At 37.0% G+C, this 26822-nt stretch overlaps 2 protein-coding genes across 7 annotated transcripts; one reads left to right on the forward strand and one right to left on the reverse strand.

The window, feature by feature from the left end:
• Positions 1-553: 553 nt before the first annotated feature.
• LOC135632706 (probable prolyl 4-hydroxylase 3) lies at positions 554-10517 on the reverse strand. Of its 3 annotated transcripts, none has more exons than XM_065141427.1 (8): positions 10089-10517; positions 9935-10016; positions 7693-7739; positions 7493-7590; positions 3273-3402; positions 2963-3150; positions 2633-2712; positions 554-1016 (listed from the first exon to the last, which is right to left on the reverse strand). In XM_065141427.1, exons 1-7 carry the CDS (start codon positions 10322-10324, stop codon positions 2639-2641), a joined length of 855 nt encoding a protein of 284 aa, XP_064997499.1. In that variant the 5' UTR covers positions 10325-10517; the 3' UTR covers positions 554-1016; positions 2633-2638. The 3 variants fall into 3 exon arrangements, with proteins under 3 accessions (XP_064997499.1, XP_064997492.1, XP_064997485.1); XM_065141420.1 differs by having other exon boundaries at positions 2638-2712; positions 7693-7790; XM_065141413.1 differs by having other exon boundaries at positions 7693-7790; positions 10089-10516.
• A 3162-nt stretch (positions 10518-13679) lies between these two features.
• LOC103978675 (general transcription and DNA repair factor IIH subunit TFB2) lies at positions 13680-26731 on the forward strand. 4 transcript variants are annotated; one of them, XM_009394554.3, is made up of 15 exons: positions 13680-13922; positions 14573-14740; positions 15556-15624; positions 16485-16578; positions 16682-16782; positions 16910-16955; positions 17036-17095; positions 17206-17274; positions 19947-20030; positions 20135-20218; positions 22458-22543; positions 25626-25716; positions 25858-25938; positions 26242-26316; positions 26425-26731. In XM_009394554.3, exons 1-15 carry the CDS (start codon positions 13810-13812, stop codon positions 26557-26559), a joined length of 1356 nt encoding a protein of 451 aa, XP_009392829.1. In that variant the 5' UTR covers positions 13680-13809; the 3' UTR covers positions 26560-26731. The 4 variants fall into 4 exon arrangements, with proteins under 4 accessions (XP_009392829.1, XP_064997513.1, XP_064997521.1 ...); XM_065141441.1 differs by having other exon boundaries at positions 16682-16753; positions 16902-16955; XM_065141449.1 differs by lacking the exon at positions 15556-15624.
• The last annotated feature ends 91 nt before the right edge of the window (positions 26732-26822 follow it).

The raw sequence follows: 26822 nt of genomic DNA on the forward strand, positions 1-26822 counted from the left end.
CTAAGTTACAGAAAATTCCACCAATTAGACCTTAGATCTATTGGATGATCATCCTAGACAAAAGATTGTAAATTAATATCTATTGCAGCTCACATAATCACAAAAAAAGCATTCATGTAATCCATGAAATATATTGATAACCCACACAAGATATGTAGCAAACAAGCATTTCACATGAATGGTTCTTTTGGGTTTGTTAAAGATAGATTGTACATTAAATATCTCGTAATTGATCTAATAAACTTGATTGGTAAAACAGATGATATTCTTGAGAACTTTCAATAGAGCACTCTGCTGCACATTATATCCAAATCAGAATCATGATCATGCCACATCAAGCCGGCTGTGACCATATTTTCATCAGTTATGAGACGGTAATAAACGTTTTCTCAATACAACATGGAGTGTTTTGTAAAGACGGTGATAACATCATTCTGCTTCCAAGTGTCAAAACTGTTCTACAACATTTCCAGCAGGCAATGCTGTTCAAAAACAATTGCTGAAGAACAAACAACACAGCAATGTAGTTTGTGATAATAAGTCATTCAGCATATAATCAAAAGCCATTAAAATCATCACAAAGGCTGTTATAATGCTTTCATAAGGTCTATTATATTACATGTGAAGACAATGGCCAACCTACATCTGTTCCTGTAATGTGAATGATGTAAGTTAAACAGTTATTAACAAAGCCAATGCAATGGGCACTCGGAACAATATCAGTCCCAAATATATGTTAGAAAGAAGTAAATAGCTCAATTGTAAACTGTTTTCTGGGCAAGCGAAATATATCCATTTTACAACTGAACTATGAAAATCACAACTAAGTTAACAAAAATACCCGATAGGATGTTGATTGTAAGTCATAAGTAAGCTGTTTATTCTGTGATCCATAAGTGATGACTGACTTTCAGTACCACCAAAAAGTAGTTTTTTGTTGAATTGGTCCATTAGGAGTTGACAAATTATAAGAACGATACATGGGAAATTCACACAACCCAATTGCTACTCTGCACCTGAAAATATGACATAAAATGACAAAATATTAGTATGCATACAGGTGCAAATATAACAATTGTATACTGCATCATCCACATAGTTACAAGCAAGAAAGAAAAATGATAATGTCTTTTCATCTAGCTTTTAAAAAGTCTGAAACTTAATCATAACTGCTGCCATTAACTAAATTTCGGAGAATATATTTATCTGGCTCTTGGCCAGGCATGCCTTTCTTAAACCATATAAAAAGGCGACTCCTGGCATATGAATGCACTAGAGGAAAGCATGCTTTTCTAGTATCACCATCAACTTATTTAACTTTTATTAACAAGTTTCTTCTTTTGATATATCACAAAGTTAGGTGCCCTAGGATCTATTTCAGACTAAAAAGGGGTTAAAACCAAGGGCATGCACTTCCAAAAGTCCAAGGCACTATTGGAACGAGGAGACTGATTGTGATAAGTTGAAAGCAAGGAACTTGATTTCACCTGGCGGTCCATACTAACAAGTATTTATTGGTCCAGGCATGTGCCTGTTCGTGGACTGCCCCATTTCAGATGGTCCGCTCCAGTTAGATTAGTGAAAGAAAAAAGGATCTTTTAGTTTAAGAGCCCCGATCCTTTAGTTAATACCCAAATATTGACTTCTGTTGTCTCTAACTTCACAACTAGGAACAGACCATTCCATGGTCAACACAATTTGTTTGATGGCATGAAACCATACCATTTAAGCTCACAATATGATTTTCTGTAATGTAAACCAACCTTGCATCTTAAATGGTACAAATCACTAATATTCTCTACTACTTTGTACCTTGTGACAGAAGAGAAATACCACTATCTAATCTAGAGATCTATAAGCAGGAATTAGGAAATTGTAGTTGATACAAATAACATGATGAAGCCAAAGATGCTTATTTTGACCATATTATGTGAAGCTAAGTATCATAGCATAAACCCAAGTTAATTGCTCCATTCTAAGTCACTGTCATACCAAAATCCATTATCTTACTTGAACATCTCTAAAAGAAGAGCCGTGAGTTCACCTAGAGCAGAACAATAGATTCCTTTTCACCAACTTATTATTCTCATGTTTTGAATTGATGCACCATTCATAAATGGAATAAGATGGCACTAAAATGTATGACAAAAGTGTTCATACGACTGAAGGAAATCAAATATCTAGAAGTCTCAAGAATCGAAGGCACAAATAGAGTCAGAATTTTTTGTTACTGGCACATCTTATGTCCATAACCAATTTTGTAATATGCTCCTATTTTAATCTGATAAAAAAAAGGGCATACCCAGTAAACGAGGCATACCATTTTAATCTGACCTAAATGGTAAAAGTAAGTCTGCATCTTTGTGGATATTATAATGTAACAATTCAAGATTTGTTATTTTCAGACACAATATCCTTGCAGTTGGAAATAAGCAAGTCAAAGAGAACTGAAGTTTGGAAAGAAAAGACAACTGCCAGAGTTCAAATAATAAACAGTCACTGGTGAAGGAAGCATACTCAAAACATTTGGAGGAATCAATTTAGCTCTAAATCTAATTTGTACCTGGAGAAATGTCGATGAAATATGAAACTAATAAGACTTTTGTAAACAGCTCGTTAAGCAAGAAGATACCTTACATTAAACTTTATACTCATGGACATGCATCCACTTTGTAGAAGACCACTTATTTCCCCTGATCACAGGGCATCCACCTGCAAGAATCAATCAATATTTGGATAGCAGTATAAGACCGGTAGAAATTCTTACAAATTAAAAACTAAATTGCAACTGACAAAGAAAATTTTAGTCAATTGGAGCAAATTTGATGATGAAACAGCAACATCAATCAAAGCAAAACACAGGTTATGCTAGTCTTTTACAACCCACATCTTTATTTTTTTTCCTTGGGTTAAAACTCCATCTTAAATTTAATTTTCTAACTAGGAACGGGAAGCAACTAACCATGTAAACTTAATGGGTCTAGAGTGGCATCAGGCTTCATGCTCCAGAAGAGCAGTGCATCTCCCATCTTTGGTCTAACAGAAATGCCTTTCTTTCCACACTCTGATAACTCATTGTACAATGGTAATGAACTGCTGTTTATTTTTGCATTTGGAAAAATTGTCTCGCCACCTTCTTCAACATCCGAACTACAATTCACAAAACAAATCAACAAAATATAGGATGTTATGATATTTCGCTTCTAAGAAACTTGAACCAACCATAAAACAATCTCAAAGATATCTACGATGTACATAATGGTGATACATACAGATACATTAGAAGAGTAGCCATTCGCTGACCTCCGTTCATAGTGTTAAATTCATCAAGGAAATAGTCAAAGTGAGGTTCGTATTTTTGTCCAACTTCATAATGCAGCACTTGAAGCCCCTCCCCATTTTCTATAAAAAGGAAATCAAATAAAGGATACAAAATATGAAGAAAAGGGCTAACAAAATGATGACAAATATGAAATGCAAAACAAGATAAAGGTGTAAGTATAGAATAAAGATTGTTAAGTAAAAGTCATGCATAAAACAAATTGATTAGCATCTAAATAAGCACTTAATAACTGAAGGCTTGAAGTCATATATGACAAGATATATGCTCCTTGATAGTTGTAGAGTGACATGTCGGATACAACACCATCACGTGACGACACGTGGCCAACGATCAAATGGTCCAACGGGCCAACTATCCAATGGGCCAACGGTCTGACGGACCGACGGTCCAATGAGCCAACTGCCAAAGAACACGGGGATCACACATTGCTAACAGGTGGCGATCGGATCACGAGATATGTACTCATCATAGGGTGATACGTGGCCGAGCAGCAGGTCGTCTAAACTCGTGATTGGTGCAGCCAGCCTATGTGGGTGTCCGTTCGATGAACATCATACCAAGTCTCTGCCCAAAAATGCTGAACGTTCCCCTCTTATCGTTAGTGATTCTGGGCATAACCGTCCTCAAAATCACCTATGAAAAAGACCCCTGGGGACGCCCCCACAAACACTACTTCACTTCAATATTAGTTGACTAGTCCGACTCAAGTACTGACTTGATCGTCAGAGGGGTATTTGTTGGGAACGCCCCCAACCTAGGTTTGTAGGATCGACCCTTTGCAAATAGTGAAGTGGAGTGAGATTGACTTGGAACTGACCCAAATTGGATCTGAATCATTATCCCAGCTCGGACAACCAAAATCTGCACTAACAAATTGGTGCTTGAAGGAGGACCGCTAAGATGTCTTAAGGAAACTTCACAAGACCATCCAAGCTGAATCTCGAAGAGCCCAACAGATCAAACGTGCCGAACGGACTGAATGGGTCGAACGTCCTATTGCCAAACCCATCAATCTCGATACTCCCAAGGTAGATTCAGCCCGAGCCCTCGATTGGACTCACTCCTCCCACTTTCCAATTACCTAATCCTCTACTCTTTCATCAATTATTCCAAGATTCAATGGCCAACCCACCACCACTTGCCTAGCTTCCAACGTCATTAGCTTAGACCATAACCACACCCGCAGAAACTATCACGATCTAAACCTAATGGGCTAATTGGCCTATTAACTTTGTTGAACTCAAACCAATGGTCAAAATGCTTAGGCTGAAGTTAACAGTAGTATACGCATCAAACCTTTAAAAGTCAATCTTAGTCTTGTCTCCACTCAAGGGCTTGACGTTCTCGTCAAGATCCAGCATAACCTAGATTAAACCATAGCATGGTGCAGTCATAACCCAAGTGACTCCACGTTGTGACGAATTCTCTAACTCCATCCACGAGTAGCCCTTTTCAACTCGAGCTTCTCATGATGCCTCAATACTAGGTCGGCTCTAATACCATTAATCATGACTCGAGCCTGATGGGCTAACTGGCTTGTCAACTCTATTCAACCCAAACCACTGGCCAAAATGTTGAAGGTTGACAGTAGTGCACCGATCAGACCCTTAAGTCAATCTTAGTCTTGCTCACTTCCGATGTGAGACTAATTGGGGGTGTTATAGTCTATAAAATTCTTCCACAACCTAACTCAATAAGTTCAATTTTCGACCGAGGTATTACAGATTGTGGCCCCTTATCTTCCACAATTAGTCCAAATTGCACAACATGGGTCACACCCAGCTCCACTCAGCCTCCATTTCCCAACTCTAATCCTGCCACCTACTCTAGCCCCCGGCTTAATGGTAGAGTCATGCCCTCTCACAACTGATTTACCCCAAGGGAATAACTCTCCTCAAAACCTCCCTCACGGGCCATTCGATAATCAAACCCAAGAGCCAGAGGGATCAAAGGAGTCAGTCTCTTAATTGGTCGAACTCCCTCCTAATGTGCAAGTCTAGCTCTTCGAGATAGGCCAATGGTCGGAGGATATCAAAATGGAAATCAGGCAAGAGAAACAGCCTAAAGTTGATTTGTATCTAAGGTCCCCCTTCTTCAAAAGTATTATGGAGGAGCCAATCCCACGAGGATTCCAAATGCCAACCTTGGAACTATATAAAGGAAGCTCTAGCCCCACTGAACATATAGCTACATTCATCTCACAAATGACATTGTTCAGGTCAACATACTCCCTCATGTAACGTGCTTTCCCGACAACTCTTGGAGGGGCGATGAGGAAATGGTTCTCTAAGTTACCTTAGGAGTCGAACTACTTCTTCAGGCAACATGTTAAAGAGTTCGAGCTCAACTTTATTATAAATTGCCAAAGAAACCTACAATCTCTCTCTTAGCTATACAACAGATGGGTAAGGAATCTCTAACAAGCTACACCAAGTGGTTCAATGATAAAGTAAAACTAGTAGCTGACACAAGCTCATCCGTCTTAATTAATGCTTACATTGGTGGCCTCCAACCCTTAAAGTTTTTCTACTTAGTCTAAGCTGACACCAGCTCCTTTGGGCAATCATCAACTACATCATTGCTCACCTCGAGGGGAGGAAGATTAATAGGGAGCGATTGAATGAGTTATGATGCAGGCGTCATGGCGGCTTCGATTATGCACAGCCTACGGGCCAAATATGCACTTCGACGATGCATAGCCTATGGGTTGAACGCGCATTTCAACGACGCACTGCCTACGAGCCGAACGTGCATTTCAATAACACATGATCAAAAAGATGATGAATAAACCCACCATCAAAGTCAACAGTGTAGGCCAGAGCACTTCTTGGCTTGATAACTCTACAATCCATCGACCCAGAAGTGAGTGGGCTAGTGATAGGTGAAGAGTAACATGTTAGATACAACACCACCACGTGATGACACATGGCCAACAGTCCAATAGCTTGATGGATCGTTGGTCCAACAGGCCAACGGTCTGATGGTCCGACGAGTTGACGAGCTAACGAGCCAATAGCCAAAGAACATAGGGATCACATGTGGCTGATCGGTGGCGGTTGGATCGCAAGACATGTACTCATCACAAGGTGGTATGTGGCCGAACGACAGACCGTCCGAACTTGTCATTGGCATGGCCAGCCTATGCAAGCGTCAAGTTCAGTGAACATCACACCAAGTCTCCGCTCGAAAACATTACACGTTCCCCTCTTACTGTTGACGATTCCGGACGTAACCTTCCTTATAGTCACCTATAAAAAAAACCCCAGGTACGATCTCACGGACACTACTTCACTTAAGTATTAACCGGCCAATTCGACTGGACCATACCCAAGAACTGACTTAATTTCTGGAGGGGCATTTGTCGAAAATGCCCCCGACCTAGTTTTGGTTCGACACTCTATGAACATTGAGTGAGATTGACTCGGAACGGACCTTGGTTGGATCCGAATCACTATCCCAACTCGGACAACTAGAATCTACACTAACACTACTTAAACTTCATGCCGATTTGCTAGAAATTTTACATGAACATTAGCTCTTATTAAGCAATACATCCTTTGCACCAACAAAAAGGAAAAAGATAACGTTTGTGCAGAAAAAGTTATTCAAACAAGCTGCTATATGTAGTTATCTTAACACTGTGCATATACAGCCATCACTGTAACTGAACTATTTATCATCATTCTTAGTTCCATCTGCTTTATATAATATATCCAAACTTCTATTTGCAAAAGCAAACATTATATTTCTAGAGTAGTTATTCAGGACCCTGAGAAATAGGAAATAATTCTGTTAAAAAATCTACTATCTATTCGAGATTAAATCAACATCACGATTAAACTAGTTCTTGGTCTCAAATTTTCCATTTTTCTTCCACTTTTTTGCTTCTTTATATGCTCATTTATTCTCTTTCCATCATTTCATCAAGATACTTCAATTCTGACAGATATAGTTGTAATGTCATAAGAAACTTGAGTCAGCTAATCCCTTTCTTATCCATTAGAGGTTCCCCAAATGAACAATTCCTTTCGTTTGTCTTGATCTACAAATTAAAAATTTTGGTGCATCTATCATAAAGAAGAACATGTACAAAATCAAACAACATTTCAGCATTCAAGTTCTAACACATTTAGGAAACCAGTAACATACCAACTGGGATAAAGGTATAATCTGATATCCTTTTCTCAATAACCCTGATTATTTTATCTTGTCCCCTTGGAAGAAACATGCCTGTGCTTGTTCGGACCCTAAATAATCAAGATGCAGAACACCCACAACTGTTGTAAAGGTTGAAATTCTCCAACTGCAAACAAAACATCGAGGAAAAAAAAACACCGAATATTGCTTACCTGCTGTCTTTACTCTTACCAGTAGTACTATCAACAACTGATGACTTCTGCATATGAGGTTTCGCGAGCTCAATAAGATACTCACATTCTTCCTTGGACTGAAAACAAAAAAAATGAAGATTGCTATGCAAGTATATTATGAAGTATGAACAGCCATCAGCATCACAACAAAGTCCCAAAATTGTACAAGATAACTCAAGGAGATGATATGAAGCTCTAAAAGTCATTCAACATTGAACAAGATCTGTTTAGTTCTAAATAAACAGAAATAGAATCTACATAGTGAAGGCTTCATTAGTAACAAAACATTTAAATCTTCTGATTGGTTATTACTGAAAATGGTGCTTCAGATCTAATTCATGATATAACTGTAGGAATTTAAGCATTCAGTTCATTAGCAAACAATTTAATATAACACTACATATAGGTGGAAAGTGGTCATAGTTACCCTGTCCTTCTCTCTTCCCCCACACTCGCCCTCCTTCACGATCTTCTCTCTCTCTCCACATTCCTTTCATCCCAATTTCTATCCTTATCTTTCTGCTTCTTCCCCAGTCACGTAAAGGGGACTCTCTCTCTCTCCTTAGGAGTCCAAGGCCTCATTCGTCACATTAACAAGATGATCCGCATCTCCAAGAACCCTAGGGAGCAGACAATTTAAGCATTCAGCTCATGATATAACTGTAGGAATTTAAGCATTCAGTTCATTAGCAAACAATTTAATATAACTCTACATATAGGTGGAAAGTGGTCATAGTTACCCTTTCCTTCTCTCTTTCCCCTCTCTTGCCCTCCTTCACAATCTTCCCTCTCTCTCCACATTCTTTTCATCCCAATTTCTATCCTTATCTTTCTGCTTCTTCCCCAGTCACATAAAGGGGACTCTCTCTCCCTCTCCTTAGGAGTCCAAGGCCTCATTCGTCACATTAACAAGATGATCCACATCTCCAAGAACCCTAGGGAGCAGACAATTTAAGCATTCAGTTCATGATATAACTGTAGGAATTTAAGCATTCAGTTCATTAGCAAACAATTTAATATAACTCTACATATAGGTGGAAAGTGGTCATAGTTACCCTTTCCTTCTCTCTTTCCCCACTCTCGCCCTCCTTCACAATCTTCCCTCTCTCTCCACATTCTTTTCATCCCAATTTCTATCCTTATCTTTCTGCTTCTTCCCCAGTCACATAAAGGGGACTCTCTCTCCCTCTCCTTAGGAGTCCAAGGCCTCATTCGTCACATTAACAAGATGATCCGCATCTCCAAGAACCCTAGGGAGCAGACTGATCTCTTAGGAGGAACTCAAAAAATATATGAAAACTTGAATTCTGTAGTTGTCTCAGTGGCAGAGTTCAACCTTTTGGTCATGGTAATGGTGATCCTCATGAAAAACTCAACTAAAGAACTAATATAATGCTGTTGCAGATGATTTCTAATCCACTGTCAGTTTCCTAACCTGACATAATGACAATGGACCCAAGAGAACTCATCAAGCTTCCACTCTGCTCACTCACCCTCTATATCTTTTCTTTCCCCTTCTCTGTCTACTTTCAGACCAGATCAAATTTCCAATGCTGATCTAGATTGGATGTGCATTTTCGCTAAGCTGATCCATTTACTCAAATTTGATCCCATCTGGATTGGATATGGAACAAAAAAAATCTGGTACAAATTAAATTAGTTTACAGCCTTTAGATTTAGACAAGGAGACAGTATTATGAAAAGCAACATAACTTTGCGACATAGAGAGCTTATGAAAGGCTACTCATGAAGAATGAACAGCATGAGTTAAAATAATATGATGATTTTTTGCATTTTGGTCTTAGTTTCAAACTCTACATGCAGTTTCATCAAGAATGTGATTTCAATTGGGTGTTGATGCTGAATAAGAATGGTTGTCCCATATAGTGTGATCGCCATAGTTGTTATTGGTGTAACCAAACCTGTTAGATTGAATGGACAATTTTTCCTTAATTTTCTAGTTTCAGATGATTGTGAATAATAACATATCACTCAATATCACATTTATGACAAGTAACATCATCGGAAATCAACCAAATGTTTCATGTCCAGACCAAAAGATAAATTCGCTTCCATAAAACCTAAACATAGTAGGGAACAGATCCGCATAGATCGAACTAAAATTCGCAAATAGATCAAGAGATCAAAGAAACGAGACAAAGTTTTAAAAACTTTCCACAAAAAAACAAAGACAAGAATGAATGAAAGGATGAAGGCTGACCAGGAAATTGTGGTAGACAAATGCTCGGGGTTCCCACGAGATGACCTCCGTCCACTGCTGCCCTCGTTGCCCCAAACCATCCCTGCACCAGCCAAAACTCATCCGCCGATCCACAAAACGACAATAACGACAAGGCGAGAGAAATGAGACTCACGCGTCGCGGAGGGACCTAGTGTGGTGGCGGAGGTCGGCTTCGGACTCGGGGCCGGAGTCGGAGCTGACGGGGAGGGAGAAAATGCCGAGGGCGAGCAGGAGGAGGACGACGAGGGAGAGCATCAGGAGCATCAGGAGGGCGAGCGCGTAGGGCGAGGACGATTTCCGGCTTAGGAACACGCGGGGGCACGGCCGGCCCCCCGCCCTCGCCATCAGCCGCCGAGAAGACGACGCCATTCGCGTCAAGATCCGTTCCGCTCGCTGTCGCTGTCGCTATCGCTTTCCTCCAGAGGGAGGCCAAACAATGGCGAAATCGAGATGGGAGGAGAGCAAAAGGTGGTGGATTCAGCGGTGATCGAAACGAGGGTTGGTTTGGTCGCAGTTTTTGGGTGCGTCGAGGTCGTCGAACATCCAGCGGTGAATCAGCGATGGCTTTTAAGTAGTTTAGTCGGGGATGATTGGGTTCCGGATCGCAAGGGGGAAGGAGGTAGGCTCACCAGTCCCGACTGAGACACCGAACAGAAGATCAGTGGCTAGGACTGAATTCACCTCAGTGGGACCCATCTGTATAAACTAGTAAAAATGGGTCTTTCCCTGTTTCGGGACTCGGATGAAACGCAAGTGCAGCAGGGCAGGTTGGGGGATTTCGGTGCGTTTGGGTGGTCGTGTCATGTTTGGACGTTAAACTGTCCATCAAGCACGACTGAGTTACCCGTGAAAGTACTCGGGCGACGTGCTGCTCTCTCACACGCTTCCGCCGCAGGGACCCTCGCGCATTGGCCCACATGAAGGTGACATCAGCACTTAAATTTCAGAGATGACAAAATGGTAAAATTGAAATGCTTTGGTTTTAAAAAAAATAAATCAATCAAAAACATATAAATTATTTATATAAATAATATGCATATGCATAGCAAATATATAAATTATTTATCATGATTGGTATGACTTACGAGAAATTATTTATTTATTTATTAAACTCGTATATTTTTGTCTCTTCAAGGTAAACCTAAAAAAAATATATTTGAATATAAGAGTGATACATCTTTAAAGATAAAAATGATGCCATAGCTTTATAGGTTTTTTATTCTCTACTATTGAATTAATAATTAATATAAAACTAAATATTTTTATTAGTACCTCCATAGTATTAGAAGGAGAGTCATGAGTAATGATATTGTGTGTTCGAGAGTCATCATTAACTCAATACAAATCGAGAAACAGAGATAGAAGTTGGTGAAGTATTTAAGTCGCATGAAAAGAGTTTATATAGAATATGAAATATAATACGAAAACATGATATTTTTTTAACATATGTCAAGAACATAAATTCTTATAGAGGTAAAAGCAATATCATATTGTTTCATAAGTCTCTCATTCTTGCATGGAGCCATAGTTAATAGAAGCTTTGAGACACATGCACCTTATCTCAACGAAGTAATTAACGATGAGACTAAGGTGACTCAACTTATGGAGGTGAAGTTGAGGTCAAAATATCTTGACACGGGACAAGAGAACATGAAAGCAGGTACTCTTGAATAGTGCTATTATTCGAGTTGTTGTAGAGAAAGATGTGCATAACAAATATTGTGTAGGTATCTAAGATCCAAACCATAGCATACTAATTTCAATGAAGTCAATAAACTTCGAGAGCTATCGGATGATAGACTATAATAGAGTTATGCTTCGTTTGTGTATAACTCAAAAGCGAGTAAACAAAGATTGATTGTTAGAAGAACCAATATAATTGGAGATGCCGAAAGCCCTACGAAGTGTTAATAGAGGCCACACATAGATATATTATAATCTAAGTTCATCCTATAAATATCATAATGCAATGAAGATGTCACTAAGAGGTAACATGGTATAGTGAATAATGGTAGAACAATTTAAGACAATATGAGACACACGAGAGAAGTCTCGCGAGGGACTTGATCCTACAAACGTATTATGGGGAGCTACAGTAAGCTCTACTTCAGTGAATAGCATGACAACATGAAGGGATATTGATTCAATGATTGAATGTCATGATACCATAAAGGTGGGTCTTTGCATCGAATTTTATATTAGATAAAAGCCTTAGTCATCAGCATATAAGAGTTATGTACCATTGAGAAAATTCTACATGTAAATACCAATGAGTCTCATGAAGAAAACTTGATTATACAGATGTATGATCGAAGCGATTAGAGGGTTGGATAGCTCTATAGCTCATATTCGCTTCTGAGAGCCCGACAAGTTAAAGGACCAAGTCGAGTTAGCAAACATTACTACCAAGGACACCAAGGATAATAGAATTGACATGAGTCATACAACATGACGATGGAGGTCATGCATGACAATTATAGTCTATCTTTCCATTGACTAAGGAGAATTATTCGGAAAACACAAATATGTTAAAGTAGGAGGTTGTTAAGAGGTGGGAAAACAACGACAAATCTAAAGAGACTTAGCTAAATAAAACCAAGCATAAATTAAGATGGAGATGGATTCAGATGAATGTCGTAATACCACAAAGGCAGATCTATTATTTAAAAATAAATTGACACAAATGCAAGGTGACGGATGGTACGATTATGGGTATGGCAACACTATGGTAAGACATAAAAAAGAGAGACTTTCATAGAGTTATTGTTCCCTTGCTCTCACGGAGGAAGAGCATATAGTAATGAAAGATTTCCGAGGAGGTGGAGAACGCAAAGGCAAACTTTAAAGTATTAAGATAATATTGAAAGATAAAGGTCAATGAGCTTTGTAAGATCAGTGTTAATGAGTTTCTCATTTAAGATAATAAAAATTGGGGGATTTTGAGTTAATGCAGGAGTACTCGATCAATGAATAAAGTAGGTAATATGTAGTGTTGTACCTTTTATACTCAGGAGTAAATAATGAAAATAATGAAAAATATGGTATAATCCTAAAAGCGATCAAAACTATCAAAGACTTGCTCCAAGTGAGGGAAGAATTTTACTCTTTTTTAGGTAAAACTTCATACATTCTAAAAATTAGATGATAATTAGAAGGTAGATTGTAGGAACTAACTCAATACAAAAAATATATATATTTTGGATGCTTTAAAAGTGTGAGTAAAGATCAAATGAAGGCTAACAACCAACCTGATACATAAAGCATAATTCTCGAGGAGACGAGTGAAGTAACATTTATTTTCTCGACTCTTAATAGAGTAGGTGAAATTGAGCATCGAGTTCTCTTATTTATTCAACTCCAGGATGGTTCAAAGAAATTTAGTAGAAAATAATAATTATTAAATATTTACTAATGATAATCAATTATTATTTATTTTATTTTTTAATAGAATAAAATGAAAATGATGTAAATGGAGACGACAATTAAGTGGGAGAGAAATGGACGAAAATTTTGTATGGAGGAATGGCCTAAAAAACTTCAACGTAGATTAGTCTCTATTGATTAATAATATTTTGATTATTAATTTAACTATCTATATATATATATATATATATTCCCTCCACCAGTCGGGTCGCATCCAAACGGATCGGGTTCGGACCTTGATTCGGATCGTCTCTTGATCCGAATTCATGATGGAAGGAGAGTCGTCTCTCCGATTACACACCCAAGCCCCCGGTTTACTGAGCGGTAGAGTAACACGAAGCCGACGAAGGAAGAGGGCATACACAACCCTAATCCATTCCATTTTCCTTTCTTTGTTTCTCCTCGATTTCTGATCTTTTGGGAGCGCGAAGATGCCGCAGGTTCGGATCATCGCGAAAAACTTCATGGACCTGGTGGCGGCTTTGCCTGCCATGAAGCTGGACAAACTGTATGAGAGCACTTTCATCTGCGAAGCCGTCCTCAGGTGAATCTTCTTCCATTCCCTTTCTTGTCTATTATTTCGTATATATTCCTCGATTCGATCAAAAAGGCGCTATTGTCGATTCCTTGCCTTTTCTGCTCAATCTATGGTAGTTCACCATAGATTGAGCAGGTGTAGTTGGTTCGGAGAGAGACCAGTTAGCGCTCTTCAATTTTTCTTCATAGGAACAATATCCTTGATGTTTGGTGGTTAATTTGCCTATGAATGACTTGCTTGGTTTTTTGAGTGTTGGCGTTAGAATCAACAAGTCTAATAATTATTTATCTGCAACCACCAACATCAGGAATTCAACCTTATGTGGTTCATGTACTTTGACCTGCGCAGTGAAATTTTTGTGGATCAATAGTTCACACTGACTGACTTGTATTTTACCTTGACATGTTATAGGTGCAGTCATATTTTTCATTATATGGTGCTTTAATGTTATGAATTCTAGGTCTTTATGTTATATTGTTTACTTTGTTTTAATCTATTTTCACCTACTTTATCATTTCTATTATCTTATGCATTTGCTGCTCTTCTTAAAGCAGCCAATATATTTGGTTGCTTTAACTCTCATTTGTGGAGCTTTGTGGCATTTAATGACTGAAATTACAGCATGCTTAGTCTAATTTGTATTTTTCAATCTTTAGATCTCTGCCACCGATGGCTAAGAGGTATGTCTTGCAAATGCTGTATATTGATACCCTAATAACAGCCAAGTCGATGGAAGAATGGTTGCTTCCAGATGGGCTTTCCAAACACAAAGTGGCTATTGATAGGTTGCTTCAGCTGAGGGTTTTCCTTGAAGTTACTGATAGGTACAGTGCTTTATATTCTTGAAACTGCTTTTGTGGATACTCATAACCATATCTGGCTGTGCTCAACTTCCTCCATGGTACCACTTCTGAAGGCCATGATGTACCAGCATCATTTTTTACATTTAAAAATCATGTATGGAGATGTGCTATTATGTCTTCTCCTATTCATCTTACTGTACAAGAGCTTATACTATTTATGCAATCTCAATTTTCTGTATTCCTGATTAAGTTTCAATGCCTTTATTTTAATTGCTATAATTTGTTCAAACTCAGTCTTTCAGGTTCATATTCGTTATAAGTTGTTCTTCTCTTTTGTGAAGAATCTTTTTGCATCCTTTTGACCTGATAAACGTGATGGATACACTATCATATGCAGTATTAGATAATCTATAGTTTTTATACCTGATTATTTCCTAACTTTTTTACTTGTAGATCTGGTTATTGGTTTCTTTTCTTAATGTAAATTCTTTAGCAAGTTCCTCCCTGAAGAATTGGCTCACAAAAATACATCGTATTTGCCATTCTCTTCCTGTCTCTTAACTTGATCATTGTATCCTCTGCTTCTACACTCCACTGTACTGTTTAAGTTGGGGAAGGCAAAATTTCTTTGGCACGCTTCTCATATTCTATATGCACAAGAGAGAAATTGCTATAACCTTTCCAGCTTGTGCTCCTATATTTTTGTGTTATTGCTTGGATTTTCACTTTGTGGTATGATGTGCTATAGCTTTGTTACAAAATTTAAATTATTGGATGACTGTAAAACTGCCACAAAATCTACATCTGTGTACTATTTGTATTATAACTGCTTGCAGAAAGAAGGAGACAAGTTACAAGATAAACCCGAAGTTCCAAAGCAATATCCAAAAGTACTTGGTGAGCGGGTATGCATTGATATGTGTTATTTGGTTCCATATCAATTGTCAACTAAAATGAAAGTACAGTAATCTGACTTATGGGCCTGAGTATATTGCAATCTAATTGAGTACATAGAAGTGTCTTTGTGTCGTGCAATTGAAGTCAAGCTGATGTGTTGTATGCTTTTAAATTAATATAACCTTTCTCTGCCCAATTCCATATGTTACTATCAAAAGGGTATAATGTCAACAAGGACCATTGGATTGTGAAGTTGAAGAGCATTGTGCTTCTGGGGTCTTCCACTTCTATCATTAGGATTCGAAGATGATATTTGCACAAGCTACTTCTCCTTCACACACTTGCCCAAGCACTTTAGCTTCAATCCTAGCTGTGATGGCCTAGATGATCCTAGCTATGCAGTAGTCAATGTAGTTTAAGTAGGTGTTGATGATGATGACCAAAGTCACCAAACTAATGTTATAGTAGTGGTTGATCTAGTTATTGTGGTGGCCAGCTTAGTTATAGTAGTGGTTGTCCTTGCGGAGGATTGTGACATGATGTTTTGATTGGAGTTAAATGTTCTCCCTTTTGGAAGTATAAGGGTTAAAATAACTGCACATATCAAAAGATCACTCACACCATTTGTTATAAAACTGTGTTTAGCATAGTCATGTAGGAAGGCACTATGATCAATTATTAAATTCTTTTGTGCTCTACAATATGGCAAATGTGTGTCCAGATTCCAACAATTGTTCATTATGACTTTTAATCATGTTCATTTTCACATGACTGCGGTATGTATATTGGCAAAACAAATCTTGCTTTTATTTCATATATCTAAGTCAAGGAACAAAATAGGTTTATTATTTTTGCTTCGTAATTGCAGTGGGACTTTACCCAGAGAGCCGATGCCTTTGAGCATCACAGTCAGACTGCCAACTTTGGAGGATCTAGAGACCTATGCCTCTGAGCAATGGGAGGTTGCTCCTTAAGATCCTATTGATTTACCATCTCAATAGTTATTTTATGCTTATAACTATACAAGGTTGCTTCAGTGGTTTCTTCTTTTTTGGTGGCAAACAGTGCTTCTTGTTGCAGCTTATAAATTCAGCTCAGGCAGAAAAGTTGACGAGCTTCAGTTCTTCTATGATTAAGGTTTTCCAGCGAGGCCTTTTGAGTGCCAGGTTTTCTACATCTGCAATTATTCTGTTGGGATGTTAACACTTGCCATATCCTAATTGTAAAAAATTAATCTGTACTTGCTGTAATGATATATACAAATTTTGAAGTTCTGATCTGCCAGATATGCAGGGAAAATGAACCTCCGAAGTTAACTGAGAATGGCTTCCAGTTCCTTGTGGGCATTTTTCTAAATCTTATTACTCTTTTAGCATTTCAAATTTCAAATTCTTATAGCTGATCATTTCCTGTAAACAGCTGATGGATACAAATGCCCAACTTTGGTATATAATAAGAGAATACATCTCAACTGCTGAGGTATTTGTTAACATACTATACTTTTATCTCCATTTCTGCTCTAGTTGGCTTTTATTCTTAAAAATTTCTGTTACAAGACTGATTTTTTTATTCCTTTTGAAATAATGTAGGATCGTGGAGTTGATCCCACGGATCTAATATCATTCCTTCTTGAGCTGAGCTTTCATACCCTTGGCGAGGTATAACAATCAATATATTTTCTGAAACACTCTATATAGACCTAGTAAAATTAATTATGTCTATCTATGGCACAAAAACATTCTTATATTAATCATGGATACATCTTGTACTGTGAAGAATCATTTTGGTGTATGGAAGAGCTTCATTTTCCATCTATAAAAACAAGCATATAATCTGTATATAGTAGTGATTCTAGTGAATAGTGATAATAAAAGATGATTTTAAAAGATGTTTCTTTTTCATTTATAATGAAATAACAAGTGATCTAATATCAATTAAAATGCATTTACAATTTATTTTGTATGCTTATTATGAAGAAAATCTGCAGTTCTAGCAAAGTAATCACTGGTCAACCTGAATAATACATCACCACATAGCACATCCATGATTCCACAGAACAACTAATGCTACCTTCCACATATTGCAAACCACGTTACATTTTTCTTGCTCCCTCTCCATGATCTGGAATGTCTCTTGTTCCAGGCATCTATGTTTCAGCTGACTCTGACTGCTTCTTAGGAGGTTACAACTGAATACTATTGCCCCAAGAATTTTAATAATCACGTCTGATGAACTGCAATCTGGTTTTGACCATTTGTGGTGGCTTCAAGCCAATTCTTTGAGTTCTGACTGGTCCTGACTGATTTTCAGCTAGTTACCAGTTTGATCCATAATGTCTTCAAATTGATGCCATTCATATTTGGCATTTTCAGATCCTTCAGGCCACATTAAAGAAAAAACTGACGTCAGTACCTAATCTTGCTGATCAGTCTTAATTTAACCTCATTTCTTTTAGTGATCCCAGAGTCAATTTCTAGTTTCTGTGCTTGAATCAGGTTCGAGGGACATGATCCCTTTTATTTTTGACCGCTCCAAACCACTTTAACAGAAAAAGGAAAATCTCTCTATCAATGTGACTGGCTTTCCTAGTTGGCAACCCAAAAGACAAGAAGCAAATGAGTAAGGAGAAATATGGCTATCCATGAAAGAGAACACCTTTTGATCAGTCTATACACACAAATTTTCTCAATTTGATCCCACTGTGTAATTAATGCAAGAGATCCCAATTTAAATTTTTGGTCCCATGAAAAGCACTCTTCCTTCTGTACATGTGCATTATTGATGTTCTAGTGTGTGTCCTAAAGATCGTCCCATGTAGAACATTTCTAACAGGATTTCATGAAAAAGGTAATAAAGGATCATTATGTTTCCATCAAATTAATTTAAAACCTTTAAGCTCAAGGTTTTATGTCAACCTGTTTGATTGATATAGTATCACCGAATAGTGTATTGACCTATACTCTGTAGTGTCTGAAAAAAATATTAAAAATGAAAAAATGAAAAAAAGGTCCAATCAGTATGGTCCATTCTTGGTGCTTGATTGGGCTGGCAAAAACCAAGTGGACCATGTTATTTGAAAGTTACATAGAAACGGAATGGCCAACTTGGTTGGACTTGTGAAAAACCAGCTGGCTGATACAATTCGACTGGTATTTTAAGTATTGTTTTTATTTTCCATTTACAATATCAGATAATTCATTTGAGGGCAAAGCAAACTTTCTGCTAGTAAGGCTCATATAAATTGATCCTCCAGACCCTGCACTGTCGAAATCATCGTACCCTAGGCTATCCCCACCTAGCAGGCAAATGATCCCTTATCTATCTGTTTCATAGGTTTTCTCACTTTTTATGCTGTTCTTTCCAATTTTTGTTATCTGATCTTTTATTCATCTTGTATGCGACTATTTCAAGTGCTTCGTAGAAAAGTGGGCATGTGCCTGTAATATGTTTTGTTTGGCCTTGTTATCTGGGATTAAGTCTAATTGAGGAACCCACAATTCATGTAATATGCTGGAAAGAGATTGTTATTTCTTTGTTAATTGAATTTGAAACATATCTTTTGACAATATCAGATGCACAACTAAGGTTTGCAGGATCATAATTTATTTCGGGCTTGGTTATAAGATTAAGAATTATAAATTGTCTGGACCGGTGGAAGTGGATTATTTTTCTTTGTTTTTTAAATGACTTATATTCTGCTGGGATATGTTGAATTTGAGTGCCAAAAAAAGATTGTATTAGCTGGAACGAATCAGAATCTACCTGACTTTTCTTGAGCTGATTTGTCTCCTAAAAGGTCAGCATTTGGATTTAACTGATACTGGTTCAAATTGGTCAACCCTGTAAGCCTTGCAACTTTTATGGATAGTTATGTGACTAATTTGCACATTTATGTAGCTCTGGTGGGGTGACCTTTTATTCAACCATGTACATTGCCTTGCAGAACTTTTTTGATTTGGTAGTTTCTTCCTAATCATCTCTTAAATCATTTTCTAGCTTGGAATTTCTTTTATCTATGTTATTACATCATGCTGAGAATCTTAAAAGGCTTGTTGTAGTTGCTGTTATCCAAGCATTTGTTTTTCAAGATCCAATGTTTGATATACCAATAATTATGTGTACATATACAAATATATGATATATATTTTTCATCACAGTTCAAAATGCATTACTAACTTTGTGTACTAGATAGCTCTTGATTTCTATGGAGATTCAGTGACAACTTAACTTTAGTTCCTCGTATATCTTTTCTTGCTCTTAATCCTGTTACTATCTTGTTGCTTTTAACTCAATGATTAGGTAAACTGATGCTTATATCTTTGTGTTGCAGGCTTACAACTTGAATACTTTGACTGATGTTCAACGAATTGCTATTAAAGACCTTGCAGATCTGGGACTAGTCAAACTTCAACAGGTGAAAACAAATTTATCTGTTCCTTCCCTTCCCTTGTGATGATAATTCAAATCATTAATGGCTTGATACATTATATCTTAATATCCTACTTTGTGATATGGCAGGGCAGGAAAGAGAGCTGGTTCATACCTACTAAATTGGCTACTAATCTTTCAGCAAGCTTCACAGATTCGTCATCAAACAAGGAGGTTTGTCTTTGGGTAGCTTTGTTAGATGCCTATGAATTAACAGAAATGTTTTCATTTTCTCAAGTGTTCAGTAACACTATTTATTTAGATTTTCAGACAGCAAAGTCTTGTGGTGATTCTAATTTTGTTTCTTCCTCTTTCTATGCTTTCTACCATATATTCTGCAAAGGTTAACTATGACCATCAAGCCCTCCCAGCTATGCTATATCAGCTCAGGAAATTCTCGAGAGTTTTTCCTATTCTCTTTGAGTCATCTGTGATTGAATGGAGCATCATTTTTCTAATAGAGATCGATGGATTCCTGTTGAATCTGCTCATGATTTATCTTGTTTTCATCTTCAGGGAACAAGTTATAATTTGCTCCTGTATTTTCTAATTTTTTCATGATTCATCTCTACATTCAAATTAGATCATTCAAAATACTTTATACATAAGGAAAAAAACATAATTTATACATAGCTTTTCACTCTTTTGATAGCCATCTACAAGGTTAAAAAACCAACCATATAGGGAAATTCCTGAATGAACTCAGTATGGGTTGACTTTTACCAGTCCACACCATGACTTGTACATGGACTGGACAAGTTTATTGGTTCTATTTCAAAGTAGGGGTTACTGCTAATACACTTACCATCATGAACAGTCTGATCAAAATTTTACTGGTACATATAGAAATACCAGATGATATACCTACCACCCCCTGGTACATGTATCTGTGAGGAGACAATTATCTCTTCGTTTTTTTTTCTTTCTTTCTCCTTTTTCTCTTGCATTCTCTCTCTCATGTCTCTCTCTCACATCTCTCTTCTTCCCCATCATCACCTCCTCACAGAGTCACTGCCACCACCAGCGCCTCCATCCCAGTACATTGCAACCATTGTCACCTCCTTTCGATTCACATTGCCAACACCTTTTCTTTGCCTCCTCCCTCCCCTCTTCCTTTTCCTCTACCTTCTCCTCCTCCCTTGCCTCCTCCTCTGGCTGGATATTTTCTAGTCGACATGGTGGCATAAGGTGTTCAGTATTTCTACCGGACCAAGATTTAGAACCTTAGTCATTTGCATAGAGCAACTGTGATATGGTGGATTGGCATGGACCTAGATGCTACTAGGTACATAGCAAAACTGATTTTCCTGGTAATTGATACCATTATTATGCATGAATATCTATTTATGAAGTCAATTGAGAGTTTGTTTAGCATGTACATAGTCCCTGGCATGATCTGAACTATTGTAGAAAAGAATGTTTGTGGTCTTATAGCCTCCAAACTAGATCACTTCCTGTCATATTATCTTTTATTTACTTAATGATTTCATCTGATTGAGACCATCTAGATTCTAGAGTATGACTGAAGCAAACATGCAAGCTGTAGGATTCACAAACTTGCATAAACAAGTATAAGAAACATGAACATCTTGATTATTCTTTTAAGAAGTTAGGAAAATCTTATTAGAACGGGAGAAATAGAATGTATGAGCTGTATTTATTAAGGATAAATATGGTGGTTCATTGATTGAAATGGTTGGAGCTGGAGCATGTACTGGAAATTCTGAGGATAGTTGCATTATCTGGCAGTATATTTGATTTGGTAAATGTCAGGCAAAAAAACCTCTCAAATAACCTGCATTGAACTTTTCAGTAGGTTCTATGGAGCCTGACAGTAAAAGAAAATTGATTAACCATCCCGAGTTCTATGAGTTTTGTTGGTTATGCTATTATTCTGAATGTTGACCGAGCACCTCATACTATTAGTTTTGATTCTATTGGTATCAATCATTTCCGATGCCTTTTACATAGGCCAATTTTAGGTTAAGCTAATGCTTCCAGATAAACAATAAGGAAAACCAAATAAATACAAAGGAGCTGATGCACAAAGTTCTGGACCAGACTCTGTCAGAACTATGGGGCAAATAAGCAGCAGCATTTCTTTCTGGGTAGCAGATAGAACAAGGCCATCCACTGATGAACTTCTATGAAAGACCAGGGAAGGCAACAGTTTGTTGGTCAAGTTCAAATTACTGGAAGTTTATATTTTCTATCCACATTTAATTTGGTTATTTTGTTGTTATAATTGGTCATGCATGTTGCAACTGTTACTTCACTGATAGTTTATGTGTTTTCTATGTGAGAGAGACGCTATCAAAATGTGTTTACCTGTTAATCTATCTTGTTTCTTATCCTTTAATGTTATCTTTAGCAGGGATACTGTTGTTAAAGCTTGTATGCAACTTTTAAACAGGGATTTGTCGTTGTGGAAACAAACTTCAGAATGTATGCATACTCGACATCTAAATTGTACTGTGAGATTCTACGTCTCTTTTCAAGGTAAAAGCATTCTAAAATACGTGCTATTGGGCATTTTTCCAAAGTTCATCTTTGCTGTCTCCGATAATAGAACACACTTTTGCATGCAGACAAAAAAAACCATTTATGCAAGATTTATATTCTCACTTCTTTTCATTCAATATCAGGTAGCCTTGTGAAACTTGGATAACCCATGTTGTTTGGTGATGTTGTACAAATTACAACTTTAAACTCTTTCTTTAAATAAACTATTTTATAAAAAAATCTAGACCTGATGTATCAAATTACATTTCAGTGAACTTTGTGTAGCCTGGATTTGTTTAAAAGGTCCTGCTACTGTTATCCTATGAGGGGATTACTTAGGCCTTATGATGTCAATATATTTTTAGGCAAAATTTGATCTTAATCTTGTCATATTTTGTGGTTATTGAATAGCTAAAGTTGGTGTCAATTTTTTTACATGTAGTCATGCAATGTGACGGAAGCCAAACAAAATTGTAAACCTTCATAACATTCTTAAACACAAGTACATTGTTGGTTGTAGTTTAAATTCATGAAAAAATGAAGCATATTCTGAAATTCCCTTGGACATTATTTTCTTACTGTTTTCATTTTTTTTCTTTATGGAAAATATTTAGAAGGTAGGTTTTTAGACATGGATAAACTGTGTTTATGCCTTTTATCTATTTTTTTGGGCAATGAGTAAACGAAACTTTTCTTGATTCATTCTATTAGTTAATTTTAGACAAAGGATATTGACTCCTTTCATGAACAAAATGAAGAGAAAAAAAGAAGACTAGGTGATGGTTAAAGGATAAAGATAAAGTTCTTCTAATCAGGAGTTAGCTTTGTCTTTAGTTGTCTTACTTTGCTCAAAATAGGCTATATGTTGCCTATTTTCAGGTAGAATGAATGCTTCTAGCCAATCTTTTTATCCATTCTTGGTCCCATTTTCACTTCTCTGGTCTATATCTAGATTTCTGCTCTTTATTGTTTGCTCTGTACTCTGCTAAAAAGTGTTATGTGATTCTCCTTGACTGTATTGATGGGAGTGGGAGCCTTGGACATTGGGCGACCATTCTGTGTACTTCAACCTTTTGACTACTGAAATATATTGGATTGCTCAATTGAAGAATGAATACGAAAAAGAAATATCTTCCTGGATGTACAAGATATATAATTTTACGAGCTAATAATGTCTTATGATTGCTCATTTTTTTGTTGTTATTCTACATACATTCATGTTGGTTTCTGCATGAATTGCTATAGTTGCTTCAGTTTCTAGATCCGGTCAATGTTCTGTAGAAGATTCACCCTGGTCTCATGCATCCTCTGAACATTTAGCAAGCTTAGTGACCATCCAAATATGTGGTATTCTTAAGACTGCCACACCTTTAGCTAGTTCTCTGGAAAGGCTCCAAGCTGATGGTTCCTTCTGTAACCCAAAATTTGTACACCTTCAAATTTAAATCCTTATTCATCAGTTCTTTTGCTGGTCATTAACTTTTAATTTTTCCATATAATGTTACAGATTTGCAAGATAATTTTCTTCCAATAGAAAAAAAGACCTTTGCCATTCATTTAAACTCTCTGTAATTAGGGATACTGTTCCTGCAAAGTTTCTCTCTCTATTATGTCTGTTGCTGTCTCTTATACATAGACAGCTCTCCAGAATTTATTTTTTCTAATGTTTCCTCTATAATCAACATAAAAAAGGTCCGAACTCTTTCTTTGCAGTAGAAGGTCCTCATAGATATGTTCCTGCCACCTGAATTGTTCCTTGTTCAACCTACTAGTTTCTGGATGCTTTTATACAATCCTTTTAAGGAATCTGTAAATTAGTGAGCAAGAGGTTGTTGTTGTAATCTAGTCTACTTGGTCCCTGAAACTTCTTCTGCAAATATACTAATGCTCACAAAAGCGAAAGTGCCACAATTTTATGTAGTAGTGTGCTGGTCAGCATGACTGGTGTCACAAGATTAATGAATTTTGGTTTGCTGTTGTTGTGGCATGAAAATCCATGCTGAGTCTGGGTGCAATACGTTGCTGGCTGGCATGCTTTAGCTCAGACCAGCACAGCAACAGGAGAATGCTTTCTTATATTCCTTTCTTGTCCTATTTTCTTAACTAGAATCTAACCTAAAAGATTTAGGAAGGCTGTCAGAATAGCCTCATCCCAAACTTAGTAGAGAATATATGTTAGAGAGGATTCGCTGGAAAATCGAATAGGATTTTGCTAATATTCACATAGTTTCTACATTCAGTATGTTCGTCGAGATAATGCTGGATCAGAACTGTGGAATTTGATGTCAGTTGGTTGCTTCTAGGTTAGGTTGGGGGCTTAAAATTGTTTATTTAATTTATGCAAACTCAAAATTGTATCCAGTTGTGATTTTCTATTCTTGAGTAATATCAGGAGTCATCATTAACGTTGTTGGGGTCTAGATCATCCGGTTACATTTTATTTAATAATGTTGTTGGCCCTCTCATACAAGTCATGTTGATTGAAATTAAAAATTGATGCATGTTTATCTCTTTGAGCCACTATATCCCTTCCCACTTTGGTATCTTCTCCTTACCTGTTTTGTCTTTCATCTCATATATCTCTTGCATCCTCCCATTTCTCACTTCCACACTTCTTCACAGCCCTGTTTCTCTGTTTCTTTGCTGAAACAACTCTGCAGCTGCAGGTTTACTGTTCATTTCTGCAGTAGTCGTTGTTTGCTGTTTCGTCATCATTGCAGTAGGCCTTCTGGTTCTAGAACTGATTTGTTTCATCCTCCGACTCATCTACAACTGAAATCAGGCTCTTCTATTTGAGTTAGACTGAGAATTTTGCTTGAGATCAAGGAGAAAGCAACCTGAAGATCCTAAAGTTTCATGTACAAACTATTTCCAGTCGAAACATGTGACAAAATTTTGCTTACTTTACAACTTGTATAGCTTTTGTTTCTTAATGATCCCCCTGCTGCAAACTTGGTTGTATAAAAACATTAACAGCAACATTTACTCAGTGATGTGTTATCAAATATCAATTTAAAATGTTGTTACATGTTTAACATATTGATTTTTTAATAATTTGTTGGCTGCTTCCTTATTTCAGAATCGAATATCAACTTCCAAACCTCCTTGTTGGAGCTATTACAAAAGAAAGTTTGTATAACGCTTTTGAGAATGGGATTACAGCTGATCAGGTTGACCATTACCAGTTTTGTTATTACTTACTATACTTATTTACAACATTGTGTTATCTGTAATAACCTGATTGATTCACTACTTCTGTTATATAGGATCATCATCTGCTCTGATTTGTTTTTGAACTTTTGCCTTTTCAGATTATTTGTTTTCTTCAGCAAAATGCACATCCTCGAGTTGCACAAAAGATACCTGCAGTTCCAGAAAATGTTACAGATCAGGTTGACTGTTGTAAAGATTGAGTCCCTTTTAGGTTTAACCCCTTCCAAAATTATGGCTTTTTTTTAATGTCAAACTATTATATTCTGGGGCAAGTAGGATAGTCCTAGTTTTTAAAATGCTTGATGCTTTCTTGATCTTGAGCAATTAAGTTTTTCTTTTTCTTTATAAGGATAACAAATTCAAAAAAATTCTTGTTATTACTTTTGCAACTGTAACTTCTTTATCTCGCTTACCATCTAAGTGAATACATAGTTGCTAGTGTATTATAAGATTGATGCCTTGAAAAATATACTCTAATGCAGATTAGGCTCTGGGAAACCGATAAAAATAGAGTTGAGATCACTCCTTCATATCTATACGAAGATTTTCCATCAAAGGTGATAAATTGGCAATAGCAGATAGCATTTGTCTACATGTTAATTATCTTATTATAATTTTTTCCTTCATTTTCTTTGTTTCGCTCTTTATACTTCAACCTTGTGCAGGAAGTATTTGAAGCAGCATGTGATTTTGCAAGGGAGCTGGGTGGATTGTTGTTTGAAGATTCAAGAACCATGCGATTAGTTGTTCGTGTCGAGGTGCACCAAGAGATGCGAGATTTTCTGCGTCGCCAGAGATAAAACATTGGTGGCTTAATGAATCCTAGAAAACTGGGGAAATGCTCTAATTATAAGTGTGTACAGTAAATGTTGGTGGTCAATTTTGACATGCAGAGTCTTTTGTTTGGGTTAGACATGGTGTGTAGCACATGTTTTTAGATTATTATACTAAGCTCACTGGTTAGCAATTGAATATTTTGGCAGATAGAGAAATGACTGGATGCCCGTCGATCTCCCTCACAATGACTTATAGAATGAATCAGATTGATGTATTACATTGTGAT

The sequence above is a fragment of the Musa acuminata genome, chromosome BXJ1-3 (assembly GCF_036884655.1).
Source record: "Musa acuminata AAA Group cultivar baxijiao chromosome BXJ1-3, Cavendish_Baxijiao_AAA, whole genome shotgun sequence".
NCBI classification, from domain to species: Eukaryota; Viridiplantae; Streptophyta; class Magnoliopsida; order Zingiberales; family Musaceae; genus Musa; species Musa acuminata.